Source organism: Sminthopsis crassicaudata, chromosome 4 (assembly GCF_048593235.1).
Source record: "Sminthopsis crassicaudata isolate SCR6 chromosome 4, ASM4859323v1, whole genome shotgun sequence".
Taxonomy (NCBI): Eukaryota; Metazoa; Chordata; class Mammalia; order Dasyuromorphia; family Dasyuridae; genus Sminthopsis; species Sminthopsis crassicaudata.
Window position 1 is genome coordinate 327249509 of NC_133620.1, and position 15432 is coordinate 327264940.

The window sequence follows — 15432 nt, forward strand, 5'->3', positions numbered from 1 at the left end:
TACCAAATTTCTTTTATGGCATAAATATGATTGTGATATCTAAACCAGGAAGAGCAAAAATAGATAAAGAAAAGTATAACCCAATTTCTCTAATGAATATCAATGCAAAAAACTTTAATATAAACACTAGTAGTATAAAATACTAGCCACGAGACAACACAATATCCAAAAGATCATATACTATGACCACGTAGGATTTATATCAAGAATGAAGAGCTAATTCAATATAGGAAAATTATCAGCATAAGTGACCATCACAATAATAAAAACAACAAAAATCATGTGATTATGTCAATGAATGTAGAAAAAACTTCTGATAAAATACAATACTCCTTCCTATTAAAATCACTACAAAACATAGAAGTCAATAGAGCCTTTCTTTAAATAATTAGTATCTCTCTAAAACTGAGAGCAAACATCTGTAATGGGGACAAACTAGAAGCTTTCCCAGTAACATCAAGGATGAAGCAAGGATGTCTATGATCACTATTATTATTTAATATTGTTTTAGGAATGGAGCTATATAAAATATAAAAAAGAGAAAATAAAGGGATAAAATTACACAATAAAGAAACAAAGCTAGCACTCTTTGCTGATGATATAATGGTATTATATCTCTTAACAAAGAAGTGATGAACTCAAGATAAAGAATGAGACATAATTTTGGATATGGCTAATGCAGGAATTTGTTTTTCTTGACTATGAATATTTGTTCCTCCCCAGTTTGGGAGGAAAGAAGATTTGTATTAATTTTAAAATTAATTTCAAATTATTATTGCAAATATATTTGAGAGTTTCTTCAATTTTTCCAAAGGTTTTCTGAAGGCAGAGATTTCATAGAAAGACTAAGGAATTACAAATTGTATATTGCTGCAGAAAAAATTCAGACATGCTCCTTTTTAGTATTTAGGATATGAAGTATAACCTAAGGCACTTACGTACAAAAGCTTTCTTTAAGAACAGAGAAGTTGAACACCTTAAATAATTTCCAGAAATTAATAGGAGATATCAATGGATGCGTCCAGTGTTAGGCTTAACTACCAATCAATTGCAACCTTTATATGACATTTTAAGGGAGAGACACTGCTTTAAACTCACCAGGACAGCTTACAAAAGAAGCTCAAGAGGCTTTGAGACAAGTTGAACTGGCTTTATCCAATGTAGTTGAAAGAATCACTCAAAAACCCTTGGAAATATCAGTTTTTGCAACAAAAGAGGCACCCACAGCAGTCCTTCATCAAGGAAACAGTATGACAGAGTGGGTAAAATTCCCAGCACAACCCAAAAAAAAAAAAAAAAGGCTTACTCCTTATCCAGTGCTTGTGACTAGAATTTATTAAAGGCCATTAAGAAAGCAGTACAATTATCTGGGATAAGACCTGACAAGATATACACCTTTTATAGCAATGCACAAATTAATGTATGCTGTGAAACCATCCCAGAGTGGCAAATTTTTATTGGCCATGCACCAAATTTTACACATGGGTCTCCATCAAAGATAACCTGGCTATTACATAATTCACAATGGATTTTTGAAGAAAAGGTGTCTAAGGTTCCTCTTAAAAGATCAAATATCTTTACAAATGCATCCAAACATAACACTTGTGCTACATACTCTCGTGACTTAACTACAGAGTAGTCAGAACTCCTTTTCAGTCCACTCAGCAGAATGAATTGTATGCAATCATGCTAGCTCTTACTTATTATCTAGGAGATATAAATATAATATCTGATTCAGCCTATTCAGTAGGTGTGGTACAAAGAGTTGCCACAGCCCAAATAAAATTTGCAGCTTCTAACATATATCAGCTCTTTAAGGAACTTAAAGAGCAAGTGAGAAAACATCCAGATAAGATTTATATCTTGCATGTCTACTCACATAGTGAACTTCCAGGTCCTATTTTTGATGGTAATTCAAAGGCAGATAGCCTTCTAACTATGTTGGCCAATACTCCTTTATTTTAGGAAGCCCAAGAATCTCATTCTAAATATCATCAGGCTGCTTGAGCTTTATGTTTACAATTTAGGATAACAAAAGAGGAAGCTAGGAGCATAGTAAAAAGCTGTACAGCTTGCCTTCCTTTCTACGCTCCTAACGCTCCCACACTCCCTCCAAGGAAGAACCCTCATGGTTTGAGACCCAGTGAAATCTGGCAAATGGATGTAACCCACTATAAATCTTTTGGCTATCTGTTTTTTTATCCATGTTGTAGTAGACACTTTTTCAGGATTTACTTTTGTAATACCAGCAGCAAAAGAGACAGCCTGAGTGGACACTGAATTCCTTATACAAGCATTTGCAATTATGGGTATGCCACAAGCAATAAAAACAGATAATGGACCTGCATATACTTCTAAACATTTTGCACACTTTTGTGCACAGTATAAGATTTTACACACCACTGGCATACACTTTAATCCTCAAGGACAGGAAATAGTAAAGAGGAGAACTAGAGACATTAAGACATTCCTCCAAAAACAAAAGGGGGGGGGCCACAGGTAACCGAAAGAGAACTTCTAAATTTAGCTCTCTATACCATTAATTTTTTAATTTTTGATAAATATGCTCTGGCTCCAACAGACAGGTTTTATAACCCACCAGAAGGACAGTGTCCAGTGAGAGCAGCTCCACTATCTTTAGATAATCGCCAGATGATGTGGAGAGATACAGAAAGTGGTGAATGGAAGGGAACCAGAGAGGTTAACTGCTTGGGGAAGAGGGTTTGCTTGTATTTTTACAGATGGAGAAGGAATCAGATGGGTGCCAATGAGCTATATTCACCTTGTCCATCAGAGAGAGAAAGAAAAAAAGGAAAAACCTCAAAACAAAGGAGAAGACCTAAGAAATATCTGACAGTGAAAGAGCATAGATGATATTGAGACTGTTACAGAACTTCAAAAACCTGCAGGAATCACTGGATTTCCTGAGATAAAAAAAATTGTTGATAAGACTGTTGCAGAATTTCAAAGTCAGCAGGAATCACTGGATTCTCTGAGATATGATAAGACTGATGCAAAACTTCAAAAGCTGCAGGAATCATTGGATTCCCTAACACAAGATGAGATTTCAAGACAAGATGCAGGACTTCAAAACTTACAGGAATTATTGCATTCCTGGCACATGAAGTAATGGACAATAGATTGGTTTTGGACTATTCTAGGACTTATGGACATATATCATTCCTCATGTTGATTCATGTTATTTGTCATATCACTACTAGCTTGTGTTACTATGTGCTTAAGTAATTTATGTAATTATGTGTAATACCTCCCATATTGATGGATTTATGTATACCTGTTTCAAGTGAGACCCTTCAGAAACCTGATAATCTGATTTGATTTCCCAATCCTTTGGTGTTTTCATCTCCCTTCCTGAGGTGTCAGGGAGGAAGTGATCACCTCCTTTTTTGGAGTTCTCACCTCCTTGAGAAGTCAGGGAGGTCATGACCACCTATGCTCTAAAATAAAAGAAAACGGGAGATGTTATGGGCCAGAACTCTGAACTTGAAACAAAGGATTCTTACAAGGTGCTAAGTCAATGGAACTGATGGAGAAAATGGTTATCTAGTTTAGCATGGTTCAGTATGATTGATTTAATCTTTCAACAAATAATTGTTTCCTAGTGATATAATGATTGGTTTATACTCAGTGTAGAGCATATAAGCTAGGAGCCTCAGCCAGGATTCATTCAGAGAGCAGAAAAGACAGGCAAAAGCTCAAGCTCTCTGAACCAACGAGAGCAATAGGCCTCTAAGAAAGCTAACTAGGCCCCAGGAAAGGAGGCAAGACTTTGAAACAGATAATAAAGGACTAGGACTTTAACCCCTGGCTACTCATGTGGTGATTACTGAATTGAAATGAAGGCTGCTCCCAGACCCCCCAAGAAACCAAATAAGAGAAATTTACAGTTTTCCTATATTATTTTCTGAAGTTCCTATTGACAACAGAACAACTGAAAATGACCAGCAAAGACATTAGATGATGCCTAGGAATTGATGCTAATATAAATAAAATAAGAGATGTTTAAATGGGACTTAATTTTACAAGTAGTCATATGAGTGTTTGTAAGTATATGTATTTTTAATAATTTTAATATTTTGATACATTTTGTTTCCTGCAACCTTATAGAGAGGCAATATGATACAGTGGAATAAGTGGAATAAGAGTCAAAAATCATTGTTCAAGTGTAGCCTCTGACATCTATTAGTAGTCTGACCATGGGCAAATCACTTAAGTTCTCAGTGTTCCAGGGAAACCTCTAAGTTTGATAAACAGTTGTTGATGTGTAAGAATAGAAGGTTGTTTCCTCATACATCTATACATCAATGAAATAACAATATAACAAAACAAAAAAAGGCAAAACAAAATGTAACCTTATAATTTGTGTGGGACTTGAGATACTAACTAGTCAATATGCATTAAGAGATATTAGAATGAATTATCAAATTACTTTGTAAAATTTTTTTCCCAAAGACTTATGATTCAGCTCTGATGGCTTAAATAGTTAGTCTTAATTACTTGGACCTCACAATACTAGGATTCTAAGTATAAAATATAACATTCACCTTCAAATAAACTTTTATTAAATTTCCCATAACATTTATCATCAAATGAGCTATTTAAGCTCATATGTGAAATCTCAGGAAGCTGCATGATGCGGTGGGTAGAGACTAGACTTGGAGTCAAGAAAATCTGAGTTCAAGTGGTCTCTCATGCCTAAAAGTTGAGGAAATATGGGCAAGTCATTTAAATGTTCAGTGCCCTAGGCTTGCCAACATGACTACTTGCCAACAGAGAATTGCTTCTAAGATCAAAAGTTATAAAATGCCACCAGAGTAGGGAATCACTTACACGGACAAGCTGCAAAGACAGAAATTTTGTTAAAACATGAAGATATAATACTGTAAATTCACCAGTAACTGTAGATGAGGACTTTCAAGCACTGTATCTGATATTAAACATCTTTTTCCCCCTAGTTTCTTCTACTTAAAGATCCATTCTGATGTCTAAGGTTAGTAACAAGTCCACAATATTTGCTTAGAATCTGCATTTAACTTACTTGAAAGAATGGTGTGCTCCAGATCTGAATATTTTCTGTTACATTTAAATGATAAAGAATAGAATTGCTAATAACATTCATCAAAACTGGTAGAGAATAAATCATAGTACTATTGAAAACAGTTACAAATATGTAGTCCTACAATAAAAGAGAAAAACAATTACTTAAGTACAACTGATTTTGCACTTTATTGTTATGTTATGATTCTTTTCAACTATTATAATATTCTGTGTCTTTCTTTTGACTTTCCAAATATGACAAGATAGTTTGATGGCTCTTGGCCTTAGTACTTATAATTTCCTGATTGACATTAAAACGTATGACTCTGAAAAAGAGAACCTTAAACTATGAACTTGAAAGATCTAAAAGATCCATCTATATATAGCAAATGGAAACTGGAAACTGAAAGACAGTTGAATTCCTTTACAGTCTCTAGCCTACTCGTCATACATTAAGAGATATCCAGAGTTTAATATTAATATAATCTAAAAAGTAAAATTCAGTATTTAACAACCAGATTCCATTGGCTAATTACTAATTTTCACATAATTATAGTCTTATCATTCCATGGAAATGCACATCAGATAAATTGAGCTTTATCAACAAAAATATGTCAATATAAACACACACACACACACACACACACACACACACACACACACACACACACACACACACACACAATCTACATGTTTCTCTTACCTTTCCTGAATGCATTACATTTAAAGCTGCACTGTGAGGAGCAACAGATACATAGTCACTGACATTTAACACATTGACCAAAATGTTCTGACTTGTGAAGAAATTTAAGAGATCATCAATATCAGTATCTGGCAAAAATGAATAATAAAATATCAAGGTATTAATTACTCAAGGTTAAAAAATAATTATATAACAGTCAAAAATGACTTTTTTTCTTACAGAAATTTCAAGCATTTTGTCTTATCATCATTCTACACATTCCCCTAAGTCATTCCTGTGGCAAAGAAGCAGACCAATTGTGTTATAGGAGAAAACAACACTACACATTTCAATATATTCAATACAACCCAATAGAATATTTAGAAGTATCAATAAAGATTATCAGTCTGTAAGAGTGCATTGTTATATTCATTATCTTCTACTTTTTAAAAATAAAGTCCCTAATATATCACATAAAAACATTTATAAAGAGTTAATTTTAAAGAATTTGTATCCATAGACTAAAATATCAATTACTTTGAAAAAATACATTACTGTATTGTGAATGCATATTTATTATAAGCATAGAAAATATATTGGAATATTAAATAATTATGAGTGTCTTCTAAGCTGTCATATCCATTTTTATATCAGTTTTCATTAATACCAAGATTTACTTTGTTTTAAATTATTTAGATTTTGTGTTTAGTTCAAAATTTCACTTCAGAATGTTTCTATAATCTACCTTAACCCCAAATCTTACCAGTTGAGTTTTGAAGAAGAAGACCTGTTTTATATTTGTGAGCTTTCTCTCCAGGTTTCAAAAAATATAAGTCTGGAGTAAGTTTGATGGGAGCAACAGTATTCTTAAAATAATGATGAACCAAAAACATGAAAACCTGAACAGCAAGAAAAATTAAAAGCAGGAGCAACCTTTAAAACAAAAACAAAAACAAAAACAAAAAAGGGCTTGTTAATTTAAAAGACTTGCAAATCATGGCAATTTTTCTAAGTTACTAGCAAATGTTTTAAACAAATCCTTATTCACATGATAGATATGAAATCTCTGAAAAAGGAACATTGAGGTACTAGCATGGACTAAAAAAAAAAGCACAGGATATGCAATTCTGTGGGAAATTTAATTTTTACAACTTTATCTGTGAGTATAAAACACTGATTATCTGATATTGAAATTAAGCAGTAGTAAAAAGAATATTTCTGAGTCAAATTAACCCTATACAGTTATTACATCATATAAAATCAAACTGTTATATCCATACATACACATAACATATTTTGGATAGGATAGTATTTCATCTTTGATTTGAGAAATCCCAGACTGGGAAATAGTATCATCATGATGATTACAAATTTATTCATGATGTGAAACCAAAGAGAGAATAATCCTGGATTTGCCCTATTTTACTTAAATATTAACTTATATTTCAGTATAAATTAAGCAAGTCATCTCTTACTGCCCATTAAGTGTGATTTTTTAATTGATACAGCCTCTTTCAAGAAATTTCAATATCATATTCTTATCTTCATCAAGTTACCCCTCATCCAAGTGATGAACAAGCTACAAAACATCACAAACCCATATCTCAAGACTATGTGCTCTTGGTATATTGTCCTTAGTAAGAATGGGAAGTTCAGCCCAAGTGATTGTTTTCTCATATATATTTTACATATTAAAATCTATTAATTATACATATTTACATATGTATACTTATACATATATACATCTATGAGAAAAAACCTAGAAAATATATCATTTATACTTACTTCAAAGTATTAAACAAAATTTCTACTATTAGTTTTTTTTAAAGAAACCATAGAAGACAAGTACAATGTACATGAAGATTCTTAATTAATTTTTATTTCATGAAAGCAGCTTATAAATGATACCTTATAGACATCTTGTTGATGAACACTATGTCATGAATAAGAGTTCATATTTATACATTAGTTTATGATTTTGAAAATGTTTTCCCAATGACAATCCCATGTATTTAGTAATATCTTATTCATAAGGCAACTGAGGCTCAAAAGATACTCCAGACTCCAAGGCCAGTCTTTTCCCACAATCTCAAATTGTTTTCCAAGTAACAGAATGTAGGTCTGAAAATTCTAAAAACTACAATAGAAAGCTGGCTCTAATTATGTATACCTGATGAAGTTTCTTAATTTCTCTGGGCTTCCATTACTCATCCACCAAATAGGGATAATGAGAACTTCATTTAACACACAAGATAGTTGTAAAGGTTAAATGAGACAAAAAAATGTGCAAACACTTTGAAAAAGATGAAGGTGCTATAGAAATAAGTTATAATAATAAAGATCACAGAATATTTGAAGCACAGAATTTTGAACTAAAGGCACCTGAGTGTGATCCCTTCATTTTACAGATAAAAGAAATAACAAAGATTACTAATAGTCTATTAGCTAAAGTACTATAAGCATAGTAGTATTTTTTCATCTCTGGTCATATTACCTAGTAACTATTGCTATCATAATTATACACATAATTTTCTACATTTTAAAAATGTAAAGATAAAGCTCAGTGTATACCTCTTTTAAAAGAGAAAACTAAATTCAGACAGAGGGGATAATTATACTTACACAGATCTCAATGATTTACTTTCACGTTTCAAAGTAAGGAAATGAAGTTTTGTTATCATACACACTTGCTGCTTCCAAAGGGTCATAGTGCTTACTGTGGATGTTTTGGTTTCAGAGAGTATAAGCAGACTTTGCTCCATTTCATCAAAAGATTTTGAATCTGTTTCTTCCTCTGACTGCTGCTGGTTAAATATACTATAATCTATACACCAAAAAGATAAATAAAAATTTATTACTGTTAAATGGTATACTTCTAAAAGTGACTAGGGTTTCTGTAATATACACTTTAATAAAAATTAAAAAATAAATTTATTTCCTACATTTATTTATCTTTAGTTGGCCCAAATTCCAAATAATAATGTCAGATCTTTTAAATAATGAACATGAAATTATACAATGTTTAAAATACATATTTCTAAAATGATTACATGAGTGCATCACTTAAAAAGTAAAATTATCAAATTTTCTTTAACCAAGTATAACTAAATGGAGCAACTAAGTAAAGGAGTTTTTAAGCCAAAAATTAATGCAAAAAATTTATTGTAAAATGCATCTTAAAGTTTTAAGATGTGAGTGAATAATCACTTTTGCTACTATCTTCTAATCAAATAAAACCTCCAATAATTCTAATCAAGAAGAGGCTTTACAGGTTGTAGATCCAGCTTCCACCAATGTAAGAAATTCATTCAATAACATTCTTGGCAAATAAACACACAGCCTGAATTTGAATTCAGTATTCTTTAGTAGACTACATAAAATTATATCTTCTCAAGACTTTTCTAGTTAAAAAGAACCTGAGGATATATGAACAAATGCCCTGGGCATAGTCTTCCTAAAACAGCATAGGTATAAGGAGGTGGATCAAGCAAACATCGCCTAACCTCCTGTTATCATATATTATCAAACCATAAAATGGTAAAAACAAAAACAAATAGTACATTTCTATCAACATCATGATATTCATATAGCATCACTACCTCCTCACCTCTACTTCTCAAAACCCCTAACCTGTTTCAAAACGCAAATTAAAAACCATTTCCTAACTGAAAATGTTCCAGTGTCTTTCTCCCCCAATTACTTTGTATTTACTTATCTGTGTACATGTTGTATCCCCCCAGAAGAATGCAAGCTCTCTGAGGGCAGGGAGTGTTTCATTTTGTCTTTTTATCCCCAGTGCTTAGCACAATACCTTGCACATAGTAGGTGTTTAATGTTTGTTAAACTGAATTGAATTTCTGGTTCTGAGTTGTCAGAGAAGGTAAGGCTTTTTACCAGCTTGATCAATTTCTGCTTCAACTTCCAGCTTTAGGAACACATCTTCCAAAGTTGTCATGGAAACGCCATAAGAAATAACTCCCAAATTAGAATGTGTCTCTAGATCAGAAAACAAGCCTTAAAAGAAAAAAAAATAAAAAAACACTTTACTTAAGTACACGAATTTTCCATTTTCTACAAATTCATCTCTGTGGCAACTGAACTGGACTAAATGCTTTCTAAGTTCCTTTCTAAAACAAAAATTTATTCCAAAAGCATCATGGAATCAAATAATCTCCTAATAAAGCAAAATAAATATATAGACACACTTCTACTATTGGAAAGGAAAAGAGGAAACTGGTCAATTTGAGTACAGAATTCAGAGATGCACTCTGGAAAACATAAAGGGTTTTATTAATGTTTTCTCCACCTTTTTAGAGATTTTTCATGTGTGTAACCAAGCTGATATGTAACAAAGCTGACTTCTTTTAACAGTTCTCAACATTTTCTCTTCTAGACAATCCAGACAGCAATACCAACTATACAGAACACAGGAATGAAATACCTAGAACTCATAATGTGTAAAGAAAATGGGCAAAAAGGTGTTAATTGTAATATTAACCAGGACAGTTTGAACCAGGGGATTAGAGTATATTGTTCATTATGACACTAAGACAGACATACACAGTGAGACTACATAGAGAATGAGCTTACAACATGCTGGAAAGAGAATGATCTGTTATCAATTAAGGAATTTCTCACTTCTCTCACAGGCCTCCAAGGTTAGGGACATGATTCCAATTAGAAGAAAATTTAGAGGCTGCACAGAAGGCATCAAAGGGAGACTCCATAGTAACTACTGCTAGAAGAATACTAAGATAGTGAATGCTTTGATGACTGGCTTATGGAATCATTGTGGATGCTACAAGACAATTTCTCACCTTTCATCATTAATGATACGCTCCTGAAAGACCTTTTGGATTTGCTAAGAATAGCCAATTCAAGATTGAGAAAAAAGACTTTTTCAGCTCTTTTCCAGAACAATTAGCTGCATTATTGTACACTGAAATTCTGATTTCATTCAATAAAAGCATTTTATTGATCAGTAAATCAATCTAAGGTCCCGGTCAATCTAAGAGAGTAAGGTACCCAGATAATCATTGGAAGATTGGTAGATATAGAGAAGCAGGAAAGCATATGCACAGAAGAGAAATATTTAAGACTATCAGTGTACCTCAGGAATACCACACCTGGTATTGAGTCTTTACTGAGTATCCCAGAGTATGGCCCTAAAAGGAACATAGTCATCTCATCCACCCAACTTTCCTCTTTTAGGGAAAGATAAGGATGTATCAGTATTTTCCTCAATACTGTATCAGCACCAACAACTTCCTTTACATGTATGATAACAGCCTATGTTATTTTTGCTTATGATTGTTTTCTCCATTCCTTGGGCATTCTTTCCTCTTTGAGCTGTAAAACAAGCCTGTAATACTTTCAAGATAATTTAAGAAACTGTAGTCTCAAATTTCTTCTGCATGTAATTAGTTTTATGAATCATTTCCCGATTTCTTATATACCATTCCAATTTCTTGGAATAATATATTGGGCACTGAAATTGTGGTCCAAATGTGCTGACTTTTATCACTGATGACTAATAAATGTTACATTTTACCAATTGGCTATTCTTTTGTCATTTTCATCTATCAATCATTAGGATAATGTGATTCAGTTGGATCTGACACTAAGCATTTTCCAGATCTGTTTTTAATTCTAGTCCTTTTCTCTTTGTTTTCAAAGCTATACAATTCATAATTTACCAAGTTCCTTTGCAATGTTATACAAAAGAATTGCCAGAATCTATTAACCAGAATTAAAGTTACAGTCATAAAGAACTAGTTTTATTCTTGTGATGTAATTTATTTTTTTTAATTCCTCATCCAGTATTTTTCCTGGGAACATGAGAATTTGGCTAGCTTTTCCACTTGGAAGCATCCATTTATGGTTTATGTTAGCTTAGGCCTCAAAAAAAAAATAAAGCACCTCTGATGCAAGCAGTTTTAAAAGATATCAAATAGAGAAACTATTTTATATTACATGACATAAAACACAAAAAAAGGCTTTTGCATTCAAGCTCATAAACAGTTAAAGACAATGTTCCTCTCTCCAATAGGCTCTACTTCCTCCAGAGATTAATATAGTTCCTTTTGATCTATAGTATTTCAAATTCTGAAAATTGGAGTGACATGAAAGGTTCTAGCTAAAGCTAAAGATGATTCCCCTTAGAAACATCCCAGGAAATATTTAAAAGGGCAATTGATCATAATTCAAAGTAAGCTCTTCTACCTAGTCTAGAAGTTCAAAAGAAGATGGCTGTAAGCCTGTGGAATCTCTGGTCAAAAGTACAAGCAGGGAGCCTTAAGCCAATGTGATCTCCATCAAAAAAAAAAAAATCTTGAAGCCAGGGATATTTCAGTCCCAAACAAAGTGAACTCAGTATCTTATAGGTAGCTATGTAAGAAAATGTAAATGGAACAGAGATGCACAAGCTGTCCATGCCATGGCTAGCTAGGAGACCCTATCTCTGATATCCAGTTGTGATAGCAATAGGAGGCTGCCAACATATAGTTGGTGATTTACTTCACGGAAATGGGACCAAAGTCATTTGGCTACAGAGGCAGAAACCAGGGAATGAGTCAGATAATGGAGTCTGGTCTTAGCTGGGTTCTTCTCCCTTGATCCAGCTTAAGGGTTAAAGAATATGATAGGGAAGGGTCCTGGAAGGCAGCAACGCCATCTTGAATTGCTTTAATTCAGCAACAGTAGTATTCAGATTGTAGAGAGAATACAACCAGGACCTAGCATCCCATTCAAGGGACTATGGAAGAGGGAACAATCTAACCTGTTCCAATCAAAGAACTGAAACTGGAGAAATGAATAAACTAAATTAAACTTAATACAATAATATGAAGTAGTAAACCCAGAAAAGTAATTCCATCAGTATCAGTAAAACTTTAGAAAAAGAATAACTAGGCCAAAATTCTTCCAAAATAGATGGCAAGAATGAAGCAGAGATAAAAATTAAATCTGCAGTTCTAGGGTAGCATCCTCTCTCTCTCCTTTTACTCTTTAAGAGGAAAAGTACTCAGGGTTTCTAGGGAGTTCAACTAGACCCTCTAAAGAGCCTCACCTATTAAACCAAACTATACAATCCTCTATATTTACAGTGCTACCCTAGTCTCCCACTGATGGGAAAGAACCAAAATCACTAGAAAATCAACATGACTTTCCCCTGAACTGCACAGTCCAGAAAACATATTGTACCACAAAAGGGCAAAACCAATAGTTGGCTCTTCATTTTGGCTCCATATCTTGCTTCAATTTTGTTTTTGATATAGGAATTCCTCTATTGGTACTCATTAACATTTCCAAAACTATTCCATCCAAAACACTTCTCACACAAATAAATTTAGATCTAAACAATTGGAAGAATATCACGTACTCATGGGTAGGCTAAGCTAATATAATAAAAATGACAACAATTCTATTTAAATTAATCTACTTATTGAGTGTTGTACCAAAATGCAAAGAAATTAATTTATAGCAAGAAAAAATAATAACAAAATTCATTTGGAAGAACAAAAGGTTAAGAATTTCAGGAGAATTAATGAAAACACATACAAATGAAGCCTAGCATACCAGACCTAAAACTATAAAGCAGTGGCCATCAAAACCATTTGGTACTAGCTAAGAAATAAGCATAATAGATGAGTGGAATAGGTTAAGTTCACAAAACACTATAGTCAATGACTAGAGTAATATAGTATTTTATAAATCCAAAGACTCCTCCTTCTACTCCCTCTCCTCCTTCCTCTCCTCCCTCCTCCTCCTCCTTTTTCTTCTTCTTTTTCCCCCTGAGGCAATTGGGGTTAAGTGACTTGCCCAAGATCACACAGCTAGGAAGTATTAAGTGTCTGAGATTAGACTTGAATTTATGTCCTCCTGACTTCAGGGCTGGTGCTCAGACTCCAGCTTCTGGGATAAGAACTCATTATTTGACAAAAATTTCTGGGAAAACTGGAAATTAGTATACGGCAGAAACTAGGCATTAACCAATAACTAATACCCTATACCAGGATAAGGTCGAAATTGTTTCATGATTTAGGAATAAAGAGTGATACCATAAACAAATGAAGAGAACAAGGGATAATATATCACTCACTCAGGGTAAGTATATCACTCAGATCTATGGAGAATGAAGGAATTTATAGCCAAAGAAGAACTAGAGAATATTATGAAGTGCAAAATGGATAATTTTAATTCTATTAAGCTTAAAAAGGTTCTGTACAAACAAAACCAATACAATCAGGATTTAAAAGAAAGCAGAAAAATGGGGGGAATTTTTCACATCCAATGTTTCTGATACAGACCTCATTTCTAAAACTATAGAGAATTGACTAAAATTTATAAGAATACAAACAATTCCCCAGTTGATAAGTAGTCAAAAGATATGAACAGACAATTTTCAGACAAAGAAATTAAACTCTTTTGTAGTCATATTAAAAAAATGCTCCAAATAACTATTGATTAGAGAAATGCAAATTAAGACAATTCTGAGGTGCCACTTCATACCTATCAGATTGCCTAAGACGACAGGAAAATACAATGAGGACTGCTGGAGGGAATGTGAGAAAACTGAGACACTAATACATTATTAGTAGAGTTGTGAACTGATCTAATCATTCTAGAGAGCAATGTGGAACTATGCCCAAAAGGCTATCAAACTGTGCATACCCTTTAATTCAGCAGTGTCTCTACTGGATCTCTATCCCAAAAGAATCATAAAAAGGGAAAAGAATCCACATGTGCAAAAATATTTGTAGTAGTCCTTTTTGTAGTGGCAAGGAATCAGAAACTGAGTGGATACCCATAAGCTGAGGAATGGCTGAACAAGTTATGGAATATGAATGCAATGGAACATTATTGTTCTATAAGAAACGGTCAGCAGATTGATTTCAGAAAAGCCTGGAAAGACTTACATGAACAGATGCAAAATGAAGTGAGCAGAACCAAGGACACAGCAACAAGAAGATTATGTGATGATCAGTTGTGATGAACTTGGCTCTTTTCAAAAATGAGGTGATTTAAGGCAATTCCAATAGACTTTTAATGGAAAGAGCCATCTGCAGCCAGAGAGAGGACTATGGAGACTGAATGTGGATCACAGAATAATATTTTCACCTTTTTGTTGTTGTTCATTTGCTTATTTTTTTTCTTTTTAATTTTTTCCCTTTTGATTTGATTTTTCTTGCACAGAATGATATGTTTAGAAGAACTGTGCATGTTTAACCTATATTGGATAATTTGCTATCTAGGGGAGGCAGGAGGGAAGGAAGAAGGAAGAAAAATTTAGAAGACAAGATTGTGCAAGGGTGAATGTTGAAAACTATGTTTGCATGTATTTTGAAAATTTAAAAAGCTATTATTATTTTTCAAAAACAAAACAACTATTACACCATTACCCTTCCCTTTAGCCACTGGTTCCCAGTAAATACCTCCTAGGAGTAAAGGATTTCCCTGCAGGGAATAAAGAGCTTATATCTAGGTATAAAATACTTCTAAAAAATATCTCCCTCCTATCTCTGCTTTCCCTTTTAAAGACCCAATTTAGAGAATTACATAGATTCCTGAGAAGTAAGGATAATAGATGGTGGTTTGTTTAGTAACAACTCCAAATGCTTTCCTTTTTAAGAGGGTTATCAATCCACCTAGCCTAAAATCATTATATCTGGAAGGCTATGGTACTTAGTGAAGTG

The 15432-nt window shown here is 33.2% G+C and overlaps 1 protein-coding gene across 4 annotated transcripts in view; it reads right to left on the bottom strand.

The window, feature by feature from the left end:
• ABCA5 (ATP binding cassette subfamily A member 5) overlaps positions 1-15432 on the bottom strand; it is a 116191-nt gene that overhangs the window by 37589 nt on the left and 63170 nt on the right. For all 4 annotated transcript variants that reach the window (XM_074260624.1, XM_074260623.1, XM_074260621.1 and 1 more), the window contains exons 18-22: positions 9635-9754; positions 8363-8564; positions 6504-6673; positions 5762-5889; positions 5060-5197 (exon numbers count right to left, since the gene is read on the bottom strand). In XM_074260624.1, coding sequence (XP_074116725.1) covers positions 5060-5197; positions 5762-5889; positions 6504-6673; positions 8363-8564; positions 9635-9754 — 758 coding nt within the window. The remainder of the gene's footprint in view (positions 1-5059; positions 5198-5761; positions 5890-6503; positions 6674-8362; positions 8565-9634; positions 9755-15432) is intronic.